The sequence below is a fragment of the Lytechinus pictus genome, chromosome 10 (genome assembly GCF_037042905.1).
Source record: "Lytechinus pictus isolate F3 Inbred chromosome 10, Lp3.0, whole genome shotgun sequence".
Lineage (NCBI taxonomy): Eukaryota > Metazoa > Echinodermata > Echinoidea > Temnopleuroida > Toxopneustidae > Lytechinus > Lytechinus pictus.
The window spans coordinates 23,854,746-23,876,833 of NC_087254.1; the positions used below are offsets into that span (position 1 = coordinate 23,854,746).

General features: G+C 35.5%; 1 protein-coding gene across 2 annotated transcripts; it reads left to right on the plus strand.

Annotated features, from left to right (window-relative positions):
• Positions 1-7,873: 7,873 nt before the first annotated feature.
• Positions 7,874-22,006, plus strand: LOC129269327 (SEC14-like protein 1). 2 transcript variants are annotated; one of them, XM_054906819.2, is made up of 12 exons: positions 7,874-8,064; positions 8,744-8,894; positions 9,347-9,462; positions 11,256-11,282; positions 13,144-13,333; positions 13,977-14,065; positions 14,745-14,815; positions 15,345-15,651; positions 16,175-16,312; positions 16,933-17,181; positions 17,802-17,959; positions 18,648-21,253. In XM_054906819.2, exons 2-12 carry the CDS (start codon positions 8,843-8,845, stop codon positions 18,766-18,768), a joined length of 1,518 nt encoding a protein of 505 aa, XP_054762794.2. In that variant the 5' UTR covers positions 7,874-8,064; positions 8,744-8,842; the 3' UTR covers positions 18,769-21,253. The 2 variants fall into 2 exon arrangements, with proteins under 2 accessions (XP_054762794.2, XP_054762795.2); XM_054906820.2 differs by lacking the exon at positions 11,256-11,282 and having other exon boundaries at positions 18,648-22,006.
• Positions 22,007-22,088: the final 82 nt, after the last annotated feature.

Consider the following 22,088-nt stretch of genomic DNA (forward strand, 5'->3'; position numbering starts at 1 on the left):
GTGACGACTCAAAACTCTTAGGCCAGACATTAATTGAAATATACAGTTTAAAACAGATTTAGAGAATATATTCCTATGATTTATAATGAGATACAATTCAATATTCAGCCATTAGAAGAAGTGATTGTTGACATGTTTGCTACTTTTCATTTTCAATCGTTTATTCTGATGTTCATGCTTTCCACAGATATTAAAATTTGAAACTATCAAGATTGTTTTTTTTTTCTAATGATGATGATGATGTTTGTCCTTCGCTAGCGAAGATGACCACAAATTCAAAAATTCCTCCTTTTTGGGACGCACTGTATAGGCATGTATCTTTCTAGAATTAGAAATAGAATACCCCTTCATATTCTGTCTGATATGAAAGAGATGAGGGAATACCAGAGTAAGATTTTATAGAATCCAAAGTCAAGCTGCTCCTGTGACGACTCAGAACTCTTAGGCCAGACATTAATTGAAATATACAGTTTAAAACAGATTGAGAGAATATATTCCTATGATTTATAATGAGATACAATTCAATATTCAGCCATTAGAAGAAGTGATTGTTGACACGTTTGCTACTTTTCATTTTCAATCGTTTATTCTGATGTTCATGCTTTCCACAGATATTAAAATTTGAAACTATCAAAAGTATCAAGATTGTTTTTTTTTTTTAATGATGATGATGTTTGTCCTTCGCTAGCGAAGATGACCACAAATTCAAAAATTCTTCTTTGTTCGAAGATGGCTAAAATATACCAATCTTAGCCCGTAAAAGTCTGTTGCAGTGTCGGCAAGCAGCAGTGGGGCAGATTTATTTCCACTATCAATACTTCTTATGGATATTACAGTGTGTTAAAGTATAAAACAAAATAATACCAACAGGTAGTCGAGAGAGTAATATACAATAGGCTTTCGCAGGGAGTGTCTTTTTGTTGTCAGGTCTCCTTATTTCAATCACAAAATACCGGTATCTAAATGATTTTTTTTCTAATTTCAGCTATTGGATTTGGGACGTAGTAGGTCCATGGGACCAATATGGGACCAATTACTGGTGGGGCAAAAAAAGAAAGGTCAAATCCAAAACTGGATGGGCAAGGCAAGCAAGCCCCACAGATAAACTGCACTAAAGAGAGCCCTTCAGCCTAACACTTGCAAGCTTCTTTTCAATTGAAACTCATTTGTTCATACCATTTGGGGTATAAGGATGTTCCTTTTTTAAAACAATATTGTTACCAAGACATTTTCATGTCTCCTTCATCAATTAACCAATCTCTTGCTCTTCCCTTTCAACTGTGATGTCTCCTTTCTTTAGGAATTGAACTATCAGTCTCCTTTCTATACATCATCGTCTACACTACCTTGACTCCTTCCTGTCGCTACTATCAACTCATGTTACAGGTTAAATTTCCTTTTGGAAAATAGTTGGCCAGACACTCCTCCTATAAACATTTATGTCCAGCTGTCATTCAATGGTAATGACTTCATCTCTGAACCAGACTGTGTGACTCACAGATAACCTTTTGAAAAATGGTACTTTGGTTTTAAATGAAAGTAAGCCGGATTTCTGCCAACATTTACTTTCTGTAAACAGGCGCTGCTATCAAAGGTGATTTTGAGGGCATGAAATATACAATACATGAATTTGATGTTTTTAAAAAAAGTTGTAGAGGTGAAAACCCCTCAAAATCATGTTTAGAACTTCGGTAGTGTTGGTGAGAGAGAACAGCTTGATGGGGGGGTACTCTATTTAATGATCCCTTCCATCGATAGTCTCGTCTCCTCCCCTGCCCCTCCCACCTTTCTTTATCATTCCATATAGCCATGGACCTATCCATGATATAGCACAAGAACAGTTGAAATTCCATTTACCACCTCCTAAAGAGACTTAAAGAGAAATGCCAGTAGTTGCAGTAAACACTGATTTCATGAGAAAGTCTGTAAACCAGGCTTAATTGTCAGTATATCATCGAGGATCTAGATCTGGTACAGTTACATAAACTGAACTTTGTGAAATCATAAAATCTAAGCTGAAATACGATCACACTGAAGATCGCCAACACAGATAGGCACACGTGGGACAGTGTATTATAATTGCTGGAATAAAGACCCGACGGAAGTGACCGAATCCGCGCTTATTTTGCTTATTTCTCAGCAATTACACAATTTCTTCCAGAATCCTTTGGCACATATTTTTTATTCATACAAACAGACACTTGGGTGGTCATTATATTAGATTATGTAAAAAGTCATTTTGAGATCGTTACCAGAACTGGAATTTACCTTTAATCTGTCAAAATGTTGATAATGGGAGGGTATAATGTCATTCAGGAATGTTAATTGGTATAGTTGAGTCCTTTGAAAACAGACTTTAAGTTCATGTAAAGTTCTTTGGCATCTTTCAATCTACATGTGACAAGCTACATGTACAAGCTTACATGTATGAAATGGTGCATTCTGATTGGCTGAGAACTTTTTGTTTAAAACAAGTTTCATGTACCAGGTTTCATCTCCACCATTTAAAATGCCAGTGATGATTATACCCCCGCCAAATGCAGTTTGAAGGGGTATAGGAATCAGCGGGCGGGCGGTCGGTAGGTCGGTCCGTTGCAAATCTTGCACATCACTCAGTTTTTACAGATTTTCATGAAATTTGGAACACATATTGGTGTTGGGGCGAAGATGTGCAAAACACACTTTTTGTATGTGTCAAAAACTGTGTTGCCATGGTAACGGTATATTTTGGCCAAAATGAGGTAAAAATCTTGCAGTTCAAACTACTTCCTCAGTTTTTAACCAGTTCTCATGAAATTTGGTACACACATTTGGTATTGATGTAAAGATGCGCAAGACATATATTTTATGGGTGTCATAAATTATGTTGCCATGGTAACGGCATATCATATGAAAAAAATTGGGTAAAAAAAATTCAGTTTTAATTATTTTATCAGTTTTCAATGAATACACACTCAACCTACCTTGATAGAATTTGGATTTGTATCAGGACGATCAACAATGTTACAATTACTCAATGTGTTAGATGATTGGACGAATATGTTGGAGGTTGGTGGTGCAGTTGATGTCATCTACCTAGATTTCATGAAAGCCTTTGATAAGGTCCCACACCAGAGACTTTTAGCCAAAATTGAGGGATTTGGCATATCTAAGCTCATATGTAAGTGGGTCAGGTCTTTTCTTGTTGGTCGACAGCACCGAGTTTGTGTGAATGGTGTGTTCTCTGACTGGGCTGATGTAACCAGCGGAATACCGCAAGGGAGTGTCCTCGGACCCCTGCTTTTTGTAATGTACATTAATGATTTACCGGATCAGATTTCGTCAAGTACTGTTCATTTATTTGCAGATGACACCAAGTTATACAAGCATGTTAATAATGACAGAGATGCTGAGTTATTACAAGCGGACTTAGATCGTCTTGTGTCATGGTCAGACAAGTGGCTATTAAAGTTCCACCCGGATAAATGTTGTGTACTTACTATTGGTACAAAGAATGATGAATTCAATGAATATACTATGACACATGATAATGCTTCACATAATCTATCACAAGTTGAAACTAGTAAAGATTTAGGAGTGATTGTCGACACAAAGCTTAGTTTTGACCAGCACTTTCAGTCAAAGATAAATAAAGCCAATAGGCTAATGAATCTAATTAGGAGAACATTTGTTTATCTTCACAAGGAGAACTTCCTACTCCTATACAAAGCATTGATTAGACCTCACTTGGAGTATGCTCATGCAGTATGGAGTCCATACTTAAAGAAACATATTCAAGCAATAGAAAATGTACAAAGAAGGGCCACTAAGTTGGTACCTGAAGTAAAGAACCTTCCATATGAACAAAGATTGATTCAACTAAAACTTCCTACATTAGCATATCGCCGTGCGCGAGGAGATATGATCGAAACATACAAGTTATTTCACAGGTATGACCAAGAGGTAGTGCCAGATTTGGGCCAGGTGCATGGGCCTACCAGAGGTCATGATAAGAAATTGTACATTCCGAGGTCAGTAACTGAGAAACGTAAGAATTCTTTTTACATAAGAATGAGGAAACCTTGGAATAGCCTAAGTAATGAATTAGTAAATGCACCCAGTGTCCACAGCTTCGAGAATGGACTGGATAAGTATTGGAAATGTGAACCTGTGAAGTACAAGTTTGACGCTGACCCACCAGGACATGATCCGGCCAACCTAAAGAGGAGACAGAATTTGGAACTGAATATAGAGTCTTAGACTGCGTTCAGAAGCATCCATAAGTATCCATAAGTAATATTACTTTTACAAAAGAAGGCATTGCGTGTTATTTTTAACTTGTCCTGGAGATCTCACACAGATGAGTTGTTTTTTTAACAATAACATTCTAAAAATAAAAACACTGTACCAATATAACTTAGGTCAATTCATGTATCAGTTAAACAATAATATGTTACCATTCATATTTAATTCTTCATTTAACAAAAACAAAACTCTTCACAAATATCCCACACGTCAATCAGATGAATTTCATTTACCACTACCCCGGACCATCCTTGCAAAATCTATTTTTACTTTTGAAGGCCCTAGACTCTGGGGAACTATAAATAAAAACATCAAAGAATCACCAAGCATTAATTCTTTCAAATATAAGTTCAAAAAATTTCTCCAAGATAACCATTGAATTTAACTCTTCATCATTCAAACTCTTGTATGTTTTTTTTAATCAAACATGATTATCATGTCACGTACGCTTTTCCATCTCTTTCATTTTCCTGTTGATCAACGAGGTCCGTCTGTGAGTGCTGGGGCTGGATTCTGGAGACCTTTAATCTCTCTTTTTCTTATTTCCTTTTCTATTTTAATTTCCCCTATTTCCTTTTAACTTAACTGGTTCATGCTCTAGTTGTTATTTTGATTTTTATATGTTATGCAACTACAAGAATATTTATTAGGAGGCTGCACTCTACAAGCTCGGCTTTTTAGCAGCCTCCTCCATTTCCAACCTAATATGTTATAATCTTGAATATAATTTTTGTACAGGAATACTTGAAATATGTTTTGTTATTTATATGTTAAAATGTACAAAATAAACTGTAATTGTTGAAAATGGAAATAAACGAAATGAAAGGAAATGAAATTCTCATTAAATTTGGCTCAAATATTGGGTTCAAGGTAAAGGTGTGAGAGACACATTTTTTGTGTGTGTCGGAAATTGTGTTGTCATGGTATCAGCATATCATAGGCCCAAAATTAGGTAAAATCTATTGGTTCGAACTACTTGATTAGTTTTCAACCAATTCTCATGAAATTAGGCTCACATATTGGTCTCGAGGTAAAGATGTACAGGCCTTTTTTTCGCATACGTCGGAAATCGTGTTGCCATGGTAACAATATATAATATGTCAAAAGTTAGGCAAAAAAACTTGCGGTTCAAACTGCAATGTACTTCATCAGTAATTCTCATATTTTGCTCACACATAAATAGTGGGGTAAAGATGGGCAAGACATATTTTTTTCCATGTGTTGGAATCTGTTGCCATGGTAACGGCATTGGGCGGGAGTATTAATCACCTTCAGTGATAGTTCTAGGTGATCCAGATTTAGATAGAACTCAAGTTATTATAGGCCTATAAAATATATTAAATAGGCATACATTTAATTGAAATCTGATCAATAAAAAGAAATTGACTTCGATTTTCAGTTTCATTTTAGTCTATGGTGCATACATTTATCCCCTTTTGACATTTTCAAGAAATACATGTACTAGTATCTATCAAAAACTATTCTTTTCAATCATTGAAAATATCTTCAAGTTTTTTCTTCCTGTTATCCTCTGTTCATCTTTGTCATTTATGGAAAGAGTTGATCATGTGCAGATAAATGAAGCTCACTTGAACTAGCAACAAACACCGCCAGACACTAAACTAATACATACATGCCTAACATAGCAACATTCAATTCATGCAAACTTGTCTAAGAGCATCAGTTTGATATGAAACAAAAGCGGGTTAGATGGATTTTTATTTTTCATTTTCTCAGAGTTTGTTAAATCATGTTTTCATGCTCCAGGCCTTACAATTTGTGAGTTAAATTCAATACACAAAGAATGAGTATGAAAAATAGGTACTATTTGTAGTATTATGATCTCCGTTTTTAACAGTCACAGTTTGCTACAACTTACAAGCATTGATTGCAAATTTTCAATTAATAAAAAATATTCTTTTTTTTTAAATAAAAAAATGTGATAAAATAAGTTGAGATTTGCAGAGGAATTACTATCCATGTGAACAGGTCTCTACGACTATAAATGGCAAAGAAAGTGAGAGTAGATGGTCACGAGAGAAGAAGAAAGTAAATTTACAGAGAGCACTATGGGTGGTTGAGTGTGTTTGCATCTAGAGTTATTTCTGGTCGTTTTTTCCATGCCAGATAATGTACATGTACATTGTATTCAGGCATGTTCAGTATATTGCCACTATCCATGTGGGCTTGTGCATTTTTATCTGATTTCATGACTTTACTACACTGAGCCTTTGATATAAAAAGTATGATTTTGTCATTGAAATTAATGATCGCAGACCACAGAACCTAAATAAAAAATTTACACTTCATTAGGTTTCATTTTTGCAGCAATTGAAATATTTGTTACACATTTTTAATATTGTGGTATAACAGGATTGATATTACCAGACATTTCACACCTGCTTCTAAAATAATTTTTTTTTACTCATCATGATTGAAAAAATGAAATTTATGCATTTTATATTACGTAACATATGGGGCACCTGCTTGTTATGACGTCACAAATCAAAGCTTGAATTTCGAATAACTTTCTTAATCTTTGTTGGATTTTCCTCAAACCTTCACCAATATTTTCTATTATTTTTTCCTGGCATTTTTATAAGAAAGTGAATAAACTTTTCTGCTGGGTGAACTTCCACTTATCATAGCTCATATTAAAATTGCAACCGAAATAGGTGTAGAAACTTTGCAATAATACAACAAAATGCATCTCAAAAGAGGATATGTCATAAGGTGGGGGGGGGGGGGTCCTTCTTACACATACATCTAGCTATTAATACACTGCTCACAGCCAGGCTATTTTCAGAGGATGCATGATAAATAAAGAGAATGGTAATTTGAAGAGAAGAAAAATGCCTTGATTTTATATTGATGGAAAATGGCTTCTTTCCTTATAGGGGATTCAATGAATCAATGGAGGCTTTCACAGTCTTTGAAAGGATTCTTGTACGGTATCACTACTTGTGATAAGAGCCATTTCCCAATGTTGATACGACATTTGCTCCGGCGACAATTGCTCTGGGCTTTATAGGGTTAGGGTTGCAATAGGGTTTTATGTTACATGTAGGTTTATTAGGGTTAGGTTTAGAATAGGGTATAGTGTTAAATCCAGGGTTGAAGATGGTCACTGCTTTTGTGTGTGAAATTTTTAGCGGAGTATTTGATTGTTAGAGAGGAAATGTCATGAAACTTTTCCCAACATTCTACATTTCAAATTTAAAGATCTTAAGCTCATTTGGCCCAAATGGTTAGATGCCATGATGTTATGTCCGTCATCCAGCCACAATTTAAAATGCTTCTATTCACATTGGGGTTGCGAAAAAATAACATTATGAACTCTGAGAGTAGAAATCTTTTTATTTACTTTGGGAATTTTCTTTTTGGGAAAAGAACTTAATCATACACATAAGCATGTAAAAACAAATGAGAATTTCCTTTGCCAAATCATGTATAAATCATTGTTGGGTTGCATGCAGGGAAAGGCTCGGGACAATTTTCTGTTTTGTAAGCAAAAAAATACATATTAAAATGTGTGTTGTGGCCTTAATGTCTAAATATTCTTATTTTTCCATGACATCTTTGCAGGGCAAGGAAGTCCTACTGTACTACATTCAAGAGATTCTTGCAGAAGGTGAAACTAATTTCCCTACGTGGTCAGAGCTTCATGGAGATGAAAATGGAGAGGAGGAGGAAAGTGAGGAGATAAACATCCCAGTCATCAAAGAAAATGAAAACTTCAGTACACCCAAGAGGAAATCAACCGTCATCAAACAACAATCCGTAAGAATGTCTCGTGTCATTTTCAAGGTGTATGTGATAATTTCAGAGCAATTTCATGATACAATCATGAATCCAATTTGTACCCCAGACTGTAATTTTTTTTTCATTTTAATTATAATATTCCATGTCATGAAATGTGCAAGCCAAGATTTATTTTCACATGAAGTCTAAAACAGACAAATCTTATCAAGAAGGTTGTGCATTATTAGGGAGCCCTATACCTAATGGAATTGCCCATTGGTAGAATGATAATTTTCTTTTTGTAATATTCAATTAGTTTTGTGATGTCAACAAGTCAGGTTTTACCTTGTCTAATGAGATGTTACTAGTCCATAATTTTTGTAAGTTTCTGAGGGACTTGAGGCTGGAGATTGATTCCATTACCAAATGTTTTTCTTGAATTTCAATATCTTGCTTTTGAGACCCTCGTTTCAGAACTCTTGTTTTGTACTATTGAAGATTCCTTTCTCAAAAATAGGAACAGAATTGACTTTAGCTAAAATCTGTTTTTAATGATTGAAAGTAAATTGATTGCATGTTGATTATGATTGTTCTTATATTCAGTATAACTCTGTGACTGTATAAAACTTTCCTGTCGATTGCATGTTTCTTATGGAAACTTCCTCTTTAATACATGTACACTCACTGTGATTTTATCATCTCTCCCTTTTTCACACAGGAGGAATCCAACTCGTTGCACCCTTTTGGCAAACAGACAGCTGCTTCTCTAGGCATCACTGATTGCTCTATTATCAGGAATAGGCTTGCTTCCAGTACTATGGCTGAACAAGGCGGAGCTGTAGAGGGCGCTACAGCTTCTGCTGCTGAAGGTCTGTATTGAACAATCATTGTCTACCTTGATTTGATTTTTAAAAAATAATTCATTTATTTCATTTTATTCCTATATTCATATTCCACAAATCATTTACGGTACATTTCATAATAAATTATTTCAATCGAAAAAAATACATCAACTGCATGAAATATGCAGATTTTGATAGATTACATACCAATATATGAAGAAAGTGGAGGAGCCTACTGAAAAGCAAAGCTTGTAAGATGTAGGCCCCTATCAAAATTTTATACAAGGTTAATCTGTATGATTAAACCGAGTGAAATAATCAGCAAATCACATTCTCCAAAATGAATATAAAGATGTCAGGCAATATACCATAATATTTCTTAAAACTAAAATTTTTTATTTTGAACAATTTTTTGGCAAGTATTGCTGTGACCATATGCTCCAAATTCGAGTGTTATATATTACTTTTAAATTTTACAGAGGCATCCAAGGTGGATGAAGATTACATCAAGAAATTCCTTGGTGATCTGACACCCCTACAGGAGAGTAGACTAATCCAGCTCAGGGAATGGCTTAGTGAAACACATAAAGGAAAGGTAAGTACCATTTCATTACAGGGGAGATATAAGCACTGAATGGGAATGGGAAAATCAAAGTTGGTGATATTCATTGTGGGCTCTCTCAGAATCAGAAAATTGCACAGAGGCTTGGGGAAATTTCCCACAGAATGCCCCAAGAACCTAAAAAAACTTTTTAAAACCAATAGCCCCTGAAGTTGTCATGGGTTCAATGTAAATTTTGGTTGATGTGCTATAGCAGTAGCCCTGTAAATCAAATTACTGACCCCCCCTCTGCTTTGAATCTTTTGTAGGACCTCATGGATTATCAATAAATGAGTTACAGAAACCTAAACAAGATTTATTGGGATAATTTACCCTTTCTCCACTCAAGGAGTGACATAGTTAAATTTAAAATTTAATGATTTGCTTTCAAATTTTATTTTCAAATAAGAGATATATATATCTTTCTCTACATCTGTGTTTAAGGCGAACTTTTTTGTCTCCTTTCTTTGTTCGTAATGCGCCTTAACATGCTCTACCGTTGGCTTTATGTCTATATGTGTATTATGACGGAATAAACCCATTCATTGACTTTGCCCTTTCGTAGGATGTAGGCATATATATATATATATATGTATATATCATTTGAATATTTGAGCTTTATTGTATCCCTGAAGAAGACGTGGGTTTACATCAGAAATTTGGACTTAGAAATAAACTTTGTTATAACAATGCATTACCTCTTTGCCTCTTTTATCTCATCTGTATCCAACACACCGAATGTAATATATATATATATATATATATATATATATATATATATATATATATATATATATATATACCATTGTTCTCTTCATCCATTTCTTTACAATATTTAAATAAAAGAGTTGCCAAAGTGGTTGTACATGTATAACTTTACACATTTGTATACTTTCTCCCATACGTGTACTGTATCAAAGCAATAGCTTTGATCCAGCTGAAGCATGGCGGCTTGTCATTGTTCGAAACCCACCTTCACCCGACAAAGGAAATTATAATTGGTATAGTGTCGAAAATCTGTCTATCTGACGGTCAATCGGATCGGGGTCGCCCTAGCCACTAACCCGTCTCTGTGGTCTAGTGGTTAAGGCACCGGCGTTCAAAGCTGGGGGCCCGGGTTCGATTCCCGGCAGAGACATTTTTTCGGCATCACCAATTTTTCCAAAGGGTAGATAGCTCTGGGGAACCTTGAGTTAAGCTACGCCTACCATTGTTCTCTTCATCCATTTCTTTACAATATTTAAATAAAAGAGTTGCCAAAGTGGTTGTACATGTATAACTTTACACATTTGTATACTTTCTCCCATACGTGTACTGTATCAAAGCAATAGCTTTGATCCAGCTGAAGCATGGCGGCTTGTCATTGTTCGAAACCCACCTTCACCCGACAAAGGAAATTATAATTGGTATAGTGTCGAAAATCTGTCTATCTGACGGTCAATCGGATCGGGGTCGCCCTAGCCACTAACCCGTCTCTGTGGTCTAGTGGTTAAGGCACCGGCGTTCAAAGCTGGGGGCCCGGGTTCGATTCCCGGCAGAGACATTTTTTCGGCATCACCAATTTTTCCAAAGGGTAGATAGCTCTGGGGAACCTTGAGTTAAGCTACGCCTACCATTGTTCTCTTCATCCATTTCTTTACAATATTTAAATAAAAGAGTTGCCAAAGTGGTTGTACATGTATAACTTTACACATATATATATATATATATAGATATAGACTGATAACTAAATAAAAATGCATTAAAAGAAATCATGTTTTACTTTTTTTCTAACTTTCCATCTTAAGTTTGAGACTGATAAACAAGTCAGAAATGTAAGTAGTATGTGTGACATTTATAACAAAGCAACATTTATATACTAGGAATTTCAAGCTTTTCAACTTTGAGTGTAAGCCATTGTGAAAATAGAGGATGTGAAGTGGATAATTTTATGGTTGAGGTTGGCATGGGACTTACGATTGGCAGTGTTTCTAACAAAATAAGTTTTTCATTGAAATCAATCAAGTGCTAACATAAGTTACACTTGATTGTATACTCTTATATTAAATTGTTTGTTATTGTATATTTGCACCCCCCTCTTTAGTGTGAGGAGGGGGGGGGGGCATGGTCTAACTACTGTGTGAATAAAAAAAACTTGACACCTCATAAATCCCAGATTTAAAGGACAAGTCCACTCCAACAAAAAATTGATTTGAATAAAAAGACAAAAATCCAACAAGCATAACACTGAAAATGTCATCAAAATCGGATATAAAATAAGAAAGTTATGACATTTTAAAGTTTCGCTTAATTTCACAAAACAGCTATATGCACATCCTGGTCGGTATGCAAATGAGGAGACTGATGACGTCATCCACTCACTATTTCTTTTGTATTTTATTATGAGATATGAAATATTCTAATTTTCTCCTCATTGTCAAGTGAAACAGTGATTATTTCTTCCCTGAACATGTGGAATTAGCATTGTTTAATACTATATGATTCAGTCAAGTCGGTCCATATGGTCAAATCTGTAAAAAATGAAATATTGTATAATTCAAACAATAAAAAACAAAAGAAATAGTGAGTGATGGACATCATCAAACTTTAAAATGCCATAACTTTCTTATTTTACATCCGATTTTGATGAAATTTTCAGTGTTATGCTAGTTTGATTTTTCTCTAATTATTCAAATCAACTTTTTGCTGGGGTGGACTTGACTTTTAAGGAAGGAAAAATATGTCATGAACATATACTTATTACGGTATATATGCCCTGAAAGACTATGTTCTGGCAAATATTTTGATACCATATTCATGTGGTATGTGTTAACACTTGGATGATCAGGAGGTATTCTATGCAGTGATGTAAATTTTGATTTGCACCAAAGTAAGGCATGACTGCAATGGATGAATTCAGATGTCAATGATGTCATAATCCTACAAAGGTTGCATTAGAATCTGTTTCAAAACACCTTTTTAATCATTTGCATTATGATTTTAGTATCAATTCTCAAGTTAAATTTATTGAAAAGGGATTTGCAAATATGCTTACTAACATGGTAGGATTATGACATTGGCATCTGGATTCATTAATTGCAGTCATGCCTTACTTTGGCACGATCAAAATTTACATTACTGCAAAGAATACCTACTGATTATCCAAAAGTGAAGACATACCATATAAATATGGTTTCAAATCATTTGGAAGAAGATACTCTTTCCAGCCATATATAATGATTATATGCTTTCATGACATTTTTTCCTTAAAATGGGGATTTGTGAGGTGTCAAGTTCTTTTTGACTCACATGGGAGTTACACTACTTTTCAATCATTTTGGTTGCATTAAAGATTCATTAATATGCATAATCAAGGCCATGCTTTTTCATATGCAAGACACAAGGTTTTTGTATAATCATTGTCATGATATATTTTCTGTCATAAACTTCAATTGGATAATATCAAAAATCTTATATGAATGAATAAGTTGTAAGTTGTAATATTTCATTAATGGTAATCATCTAATTAAAGTATACATTAACACTATGTTTACATACAGATATTGGCCCTTCCTTATGAGTTGTTTTCATATTTATTATAATTTTCTTGGATCATTACATGGTATATCATTCCTATGCTAATTTCATCATAAGTTTCCTTGCTTTTACTTCTCCCCCTCTGTCATCTGTCTGTAGATGCCGAAAGATTCCCACCTACTCAGGTTCCTACGAGCAAGAGACTTCAACACAGAGAAAGCACATGAGATGATCACCGCATCGTTAGCATGGAGGAAACAGCATAAAGTAGATCAGATACTCAGTACATGGGAACCCCCGCCTATACTACTGGATTACTTCCCTGGTGGATGGCACTTCTATGACAAGGGTAAGCCTCCCATACCCTACCCTCCCCTCTGCCCTGTTATTTTTGCTGATAATGGTTTGGTTGTTATCTTTTTTTTATCATGATCATTATTATGGTTATTTTATCTATTCTTTATCCTTTTCCTACTTTGCAGGGAATAATTTTCCTGGTATCGCATCGCAATTTGCTCCACATTTTTGAAAGACTGCTATGCATAAAGTCTTTTGTATAGCATATTTTTACATAGGACTTAGTTGAGAGCTTTTCTCTTATGACCAAAAATGCTATTCAAATTTGTAAAGCAAAATTATTCCCTGCTTTGCCTTTTTATCCTTAATCTTCATCTTCTACTTATTTCTTCTTCTTTCTTCTTGTTTCTCTTTCTTTCTTTCATTCATTCTACTACTGCTCCTCTCTTCTTTATCATTCTATCATTCCATCACCCTCCTTCTCTGTCCCTCCATTCTCTCTCTCTCTCTCCCTCACCTCCTTCCTTATCTACTTATTCGTCATATCCTATTTTTCTCTTTCTCTTCCCTTCTTCCTTCTCTCTTTTCATTCCTCTTGCTTCTCCTTTCATCCATCATCCCCACCCTCTCCTTTTCTCTTGTTTCTTCTGTTCATTCTTCAACCATATTAATTTTGTTTGTATCTTCTATGACAGAGGGAAGACCAGTGTTTATAATGAGGCTTGGCCAGCTGGATGTGAAAGGACTCATCAAAGCTGTCGGGGAAGAGGCAATACTGAGACATGTGAGTGATGTAGATGTCTCTGTAGCACCATGTTAAACATACATGTTATTTTTTAATACTGAGAGAAAATTATCAATTGTTGACTGATGAATTTTATATAATCATATAGAAAGCTTTTCACACAGGAATCACTTAATTCCATTAGGGACAGGTTCATTTCTTGTGGAAAAGTCAGCTTCAGTTGTTTCTGCAATCATGTCTTTAGTTCGTAGAAAACTAGCTAAATTGCAATAATTGTTAAACTGGAGGATTGATAAGAAAGGATTATTCATTGTCACTGAATACTGCTACCGGGAGAGAGAAGATAGAAATACAAGCAATTTTCATTCATGGTCATTTCACCACTTCTTGATTTTGTTGATTTTTTGTTATTACTACTTTAAAGTGCTTTTAAGGAAAGAAAGAAAATGTGAGTGATTGAGATATATCATACAGTCATAGAAATCAGACATGCAGGCTGAACAAAAGTGTATGACCATTATTGAAAAAGGAATACCAAACCATATAGTAATTTTGAAGAGATTGTTAGAATTAAATCTATTATAATCCATAGGTTTGGGTTAATGGTGATTGAACTTTGTTCACCTGGCACTTTCATCGTTGTTCATTTTAAAGAAGTGCAGGTGTGTATGTTTTTGAAAAATAATGAACTTTTTATGAACTAATCCTTCCTAACCAGGTTCTCTCAATAAATGAAGAGGGTATCCGGAGGACAGAACAAGCTACCAAGCAGACGGGACGACCCATCAGGTAATATTATTCACTTTAATCTGGCATTTTGGTGTATTGACTGTAGGTTCAATCATTGGCTAAGTTGTGCCAAACGGCGTGTTTCTACAGAGAATCGTTAAATGATATTACCCGTGTAAGTATCCAGCATTACAGAAAACTTCCCTGTAGAAACATACGCGACGTGGTTTATTGATAAACCGCATCGCGCAAACCACCGCCGTGTTCCTGACGCGGGATGTGAGTTCATCAGATTATTCGCTCTGTAGAAACAGGTTGGTTTCAGGGCGATATGGTTTTTCGACTCCGGAAAAGATAAACCGTTTTTAAAGATTCTCTGTAGAAACACACCGAAAGCTTGTAAATCTGTGGTCCTCACCCTTCTTACTATATATGCACCCAGCAGTTAGATTAGAGAGGTAATAATGACATATATATGTTATTCAGGGGCTTGCTGGTAGAGTAGTATTATAACTGTAGACGCTATACTTATGATATCATTATTTATTATTATTATTTAATAGGGAAAACTCCTTGTTTTCTTCCATAGTTCCTGGACGTGTATAGTAGACTGCGAAGGTCTGAGCATGCGCCATCTATGGCGGCCAGGCATCAAGGCACTCCTGCGCATGATAGAGGTCGTCGAGGCCAATTACCCAGAGGTCATGGGTAAGCTACTGATCGTGAGGGCGCCCCGCGTCTTTCCTGTCATCTGGACGCTGGTATCTCCATTCATTGATGAGAATACAAGACAGAAGTTTTTGATTTACGGAGGGAAGAATTACATGGAGAGTGGTGGACTCACCGATCACATAGCTCAACAGTATGTCCCAGACTTTATATGCGGTGACTGCTATGTAAGTATGGAAGTTTGCGTGTGTCTTGTTTGTTTCTTTTCTCTGTCTTTGCAATCTTTTTAAAGATTAATCATAAGGGTCCTTGAATGAAGAATGGTCTTGTCTGGAGAGCTTTTCATGAAACATTTTGTTAGTGATGTTCCCTGCTACTAAAATCCTGGCATCTCATTGGCTGATCTGCCAGGAGTAATCACAATGGGACATTCCCCTTGAAAACAAGAATTTTTTTTTGTTTTTTTATTCCACTAATTGAATGTTCTAAAGATATCGTTTCTGGACTTTCTGATAGGGCATATGTAATTATTTAGCTCAAATTCTACAATTATCTGGCAAAAATGAATTTTCATTTTTTTCATAGTGGAAGAGCAGATCCTAGGTTGTTAAACGATTTTACAATTTGTCAAAATAAAAGAACCAAATTAATGTAAAACTGAAACACGTAACAGAAGAAAAGGTCCATTCATAGGCCCAAAGTTTAGTTACCTTGAATATAACAAGCAATTTTTCTGATTTATTTTGACAGTGTGATATACCAGAGGGAGGGATAATCCCTAAGGCATGCTACCGATCTACTGATGATCTATACTCAATAGGAGAGCCTACACTATGTGCTGAGACTGTCTACAAGTCTGTTCTTCTGCAGAAAGGCATTCCACATGAGGTATGAGATGAAAGAGATACGATTGATCCAACCAATGGTGGGGCCGTTTGCACAGAGAGATAGATTCAAATGCAACTCCAAAAATCGAATACATCTTGATTTTCAACCAATCAAAAGTGTTCTTTGTGCAACTGGCCCCTATCAATGCAATAATACATTCAGAAATGCACACAACATCCCTTTGTAGACAAAGAGGAGCACATTGATTTTATCAAGACAATGATGCATACATGAATATATAACTTATCTCAAAAGCTTTTGAGGGACATTGATATTGGCATCTCTGGCTTTCCTAACCCTTTCTGTACTTCTCATTCATCAGTTCATTTGCAGCTCTTTGGAAAAGGGGGTCCTGCTACATTGCAAAGTTGAATTTAGTTGAAATATTGAGGTGCTGTATTTTCCAAAAGTTTCGGGGCTCAACACTTAAAAAAATTATCCTTGTTATGTACACCTCTACTATATGTTTGAAATTGCAGTAAAATATTGAAATAGAATCTCCTTAATCCCTATTTTGAAGCAAAATCATCAAAATATTTTGTATGCCTGTATAAACTTTCTGTATACTCCATTAACTATCTACCGGACAAATCTATCTTTCTGCATTGTTCCCAAACTAGGTCCTAGTCCATGTCAAGGATGCCCAACAGGTCTTGACCTGGGACTTTGATGTCCTACGGGGGGACATCGTCTTCTCGGTCATGGTCTCCCGTCGACCGCTGACCATTCACAAAGAAGTGACCAATCCTGTGTCCACTCCGGCTGGAATCATAGCCAACACAGTGGTCATTGACAAGTCCATGCAGTGCGGCATTGACTACAAGGTTGTAGAGTCTGCTCTGGTCTGTAAAGCAGGTGAAAGTATACAGGTAGGTGCGGGGAAGGTCTGGGGGGTTTTCTATGCATGGTGGGCAAGACTTGGAATATGAATGACCAGAACATAAATAGTGAAAAAAATTAGCTTTGGGATTTTTTTTCTGATATTTAAACAATTGGCAAATAACAGCATTTGCAATAACAATGTTTATTTATCGTGTGGATATTGATCAAGATCACCAAAGTCCATTTCAACAAGCAGCATTGTAATTTGCTTCTCCTCTCTCAGTTACAACGAATGTTTATTTTTACAGTTTTAACTAAAGATACATTGAATTTCACATTTCAGTATTCCATTATCACCGGTTGTCATCTGGCGATGTAATGTTATGCTAATTTGATAGCCCATGTCATTTTCCATATGTCGTCTTAGTAGATTTTGATAAAGTCAAGCAGATTTCTGTGGTCTCAAAGGATGTGACTTAGGCAGTTTCACCTGGGGCCTGTTTTTATAAAACTTGTTATAAAAACATATTTACAATAAGAGTTAAAAGCTACCAAAATCCGACCTGATTGGCTGATAGTAAATTTGTTATAAAAATTGTGAGTTTGTTACTATAACAAGTATTTATGAAACGGACACTACTCACTATCGTTTATTTGACTATTACAGGGTTCCCATGTATGTCAGGTAGCAGGATGGTATGTGTTACAATGGAGGCATTATAACATCTCAGCTGCTCTACCCAGCTCGGCCCAGAAGGCTGCTCATCATTATCATAAATCAAAGATCATGTTCTACCATGAAGTACTAGCATCAGAAGATTTCAGGTAGGTGTACTTGCTCAGTTGCTTTTAATATATCACTTTGATGATGAAGATAAAGGGAGTCAAAAGCTAGGTGATATCAAATTACGGAATTGAAAGCAGGACACGGATAGATTCATATCAAACTCTTATTTGTGCTTTATGTTAAATACACAACTTGAGATTGAATTGAATCTTTTCACAAGACAGGGTTGGTGTAGGTGGTAGTCCAAGACCAACATGGCGCACTACTCCCATCGAAATAGGGAAGGTTTTTAGACTAGACTTTTGCCACTTTATGTTGAGCTATGAAGAAAACAATTGAGTAAAGGAAGTTTAACAAGGATAAAATGTGAGCCCAGGGTATATGGTTGGGTAGTTGGTCCGTTGCAAATCTTGTGGATAAGACTTCCTCAGTTTTGACCAAATACAAAACTTGGCACACATTTTGGTCATGGAATAAAGATTTGTAAGACACATTTTTTCAAACGATTTGGATACTCCTCTGCCATGTAATGATATACTATGGCAATAGGTAAAGAATAAAATATATTTTCAGCATATGTTTTCCAAATAAGGCTGTTGTGATAAGGCAGGGGTATATATCACCTTCAGTTACATTTCCAGTGTCAACTATTTTGTATATGTACTTGTAAAGTATAATCTTTAAAATGTTTCACATAAAAGTTTAAAACTCTATTTTCTTTGTCAGGGGCTCGATGACCAGCTTACAGTCCTGCCACAGTGGGTTCTCATCATTGAGTATCAGTACAACGTCTAGTAGAGCCAGCGACCGATCCCATGCTAGCTCCCACACCACGATCTCAAGGTGACTAGACCAACAGGATGCCCGTTTCTAGTGCCAAGCTCCGCCCAACTCGTCTTTATATCATGCTCTGTCCATTCTGAAGTGAAGTGAATTGTGCTGGCTGTAATAAACCTGCTGGTAAACCGTCTTGTTTGCTGTTCTGTTCAGGAAGTGATGATGTCCGCAACGTTAGCATTTCAGAAGTAGATGAGTTTATTGACCCTGACACTGAGCTTAGTGATAGTGTAAGGGTTTTCATGATAGCTGTAATCCATTCTAAAATATACTGTTCCAAACCTTGTTTTAGCTATTCTGTCATGTAATGATGTCCACAATGTTACCATTTAGAGGTAGATGACCCTGACCCTAAGCCTACTGGCAGTATTCAGAATTTCATGATGGGTTTATTCCCTCATTCTCTCTAATGTAAAGTATGTTGTCCCAGACATGTCGGTTGTCCATCGTGTACACAAAATAATGTCTGCCAATGTAGCATTTCAGAGGTAGAACATATGAAGTTTGTAACCTTGAATTAGGTCTGTTCACTCTGAAGTACAATGTATACTGTCCTAACCCGCTTGTTTTTAATTCTGTAAAGGAAGTGGTAGCATCTATCATGGCAGCAGTTCAGCAATAAATAGTCCTTGACCCTTCACCCAGGTCAGTATCCTTTGACACAGCATATTGGATCCATTTGGATTGAATCCACACATGATTTGAATTTGAGCAGGAAACTACTTGATAGATTTTTTTAAAACCTTTTCATTTAAAATAGTATCCCCCAAAATAAACCCCCCCCCAAAAAAAACTTTGAGATTTGAGGTCCTTCAACCTCAGAAATGATAATGCACCTATTCATAAACCATTAAAATAATTGGCAGACACAATGGGACACTGATGCCATACTCATATGGAAATCATCGACTTAGTGGTTGATGACTTCTATAATCCATCTGATATATTGCTACCAATTTGTATTGTATTGCTTTCATCATCATAATCCTCCTAAACCAACCCTAAGTTACATTATTCGCCTATCGTTAAAGACCTTTACAAATCCATACCATACTACTTGCATATATGCGAGAAAGTCAGAATATGAATATTATGTCTCTTGAAGTACTTAAAAGTAACACATCTATCCACTCTTATCAAAGAAGTACTACAAAGTTGACTCGTCGTAGTAGAACAAGAATATTTAGCTCATCTGTCATTCTAAGAATTTTATCATGAAATAACCATTCGTTGACATTAATAGGAAAAGGCTGACATTTGTGTGATACTAATGTATTCAAATTCTAAGTATTATGAGCTGCTGTATGAGCTAAAAATTTCCAAGTCAAACATCACTAAAATTTCCAATTTATTATATTGCCATTTCAGCATACGAAAACAAATAAAATTATTGAAATTAGCAACTTGGGGCTAAGTTGAATCAGTACTGAACAGTGAAAATGCCTGTAGGCTTGTATTGGCTTATGCATTAGTTGCCAGTTTGATTATGGTGACTGGATTCTGTTTAAATTAGTCACATGCAAGCTGATGCTACAGTGCTTTTGTTAGAACGTTCATGTCAAACGCTTTACATAGATACTTATGCAAAAGAAAAAAATGCTTCCAGTCTTTAATAAGGCACATCCACTGAACCATGCAGAAATGTTCAGGGGTGAAATTCCCAAAACCTGGCTATGGATTGTATAGTTGATTTCTATGCTTGATTACACATAATGATCAATACAATCAATTGTAAAGCCACAGATTCATAACCACCTTTGTGAATTTGGCCTATATTTTTGTCTCATTGGCCTGGTTTCAGACTTATTTGTATGTTTACACTCTTTAATAGTAATTAGTTATTACCATGGTAACAATTCTCAATAAAGGAGTCCATGGGAATTACCATTGCATGGTAAAGATATCATAATGGTTCCTTGTGTTACAGGCCCTGAGTGGACAGTGTATTGAGATTTGGGGTTACATTTTTGCATGGTATCTTTTCATGAGTAGCAGTGCCCAAATGGCTTCCCTGAAGTTGATGATTATCAAACAATTTCCTTGTTGAAGTGTACCAAATATCTTGCAAGAGAATGCAATGAAAAATTCCATACCAGTTTGTGACTACCTCAAGGGAGAATGATCATTAGTGTTTTAAGATTTAATGAAAATTATTCGCTGTAATTTTGGACTTTCCAATATGATGCTTTGTACACAACCACAGAATAAAGATATTTCTCATGTGAGGAATATGCTTACATAGTGACAGATTCTAAGCAATTTATAGATACATATACAGTTGAGGCCAGAAGTTTACATACACCCAGGAAATTCAAAGAAAAGTTGACACTTGCCAAACATAAAATTTACTGTATTTTATAAAATAATTGTGCTATCCTGACGAATTTGATATCAATCAAATGAGTATGTCATGCCCCTTCATCACATGCTTTGTTGTCAGGAGCTGAATAATATTTTGGTGTCATTTTTTCCCCCAAAATCTTCATATTTTAGACAAATAAAAACTTTACAAAACATTTCATATTTGTGCTAGTTACTAATTAACACTAACATTTCAGATTACACTTTTTTGTTCAGTGGTGACATATCTTGATAGAAAATGTAATATAAATCATAGCTTCGACATATATTTCTATGAAACGATGTTTGAAAATATAATAAACAATAGAATACATTTGGCATGAACATTACTTTTTTTCTTCAAAGAAAATTCCACCTGAAATATACTTTAATCCCAACGGCATCCCAATCATGTGAAAGCTTAATACGCTCTTTCATTTGATACCAAATTCGTCATGGTTGTATTTATATCCGAAGATATAATAAATTTTGTGATATTTGGCAAGCGAACAAATTTCACTGAATTCCATGGGTGTATGTAAACTTTTGGCCTCAACTGTATATCTAAAGCTTATGGTTGGTCTTATTGCATTGATAAAGGGTACCGGGTAAAAGTTCTTTCTTTTGGAGTTTCACAAAGAGTTCAGTCTGACTAAAAGTCACGCATAAGTGCCAACACGCACTTGAAATATAACACAATAGCGATTGATGGAGTGTGATGTAACCAGTGCAGTGATGTGCTGTATACATGTACCATACAATCTAGTCATTTAAATGTGTTTTTTTAGTCACACATAAGCTTTTGTGCAACTCTCCCTGGTTATTATCATTTTCTCAGTACATCGTGTGATTTGTAACGTCAACAGGGTATTTCATTCTCAACCTTGCTCACAATATGTTTATTTTCATACCGGTTTGTTAGTTATTTTATAGTTTGTATGTATCCTCTGTATATGAACTAATGATCAGTGTAAATGGTCACATTTTTAA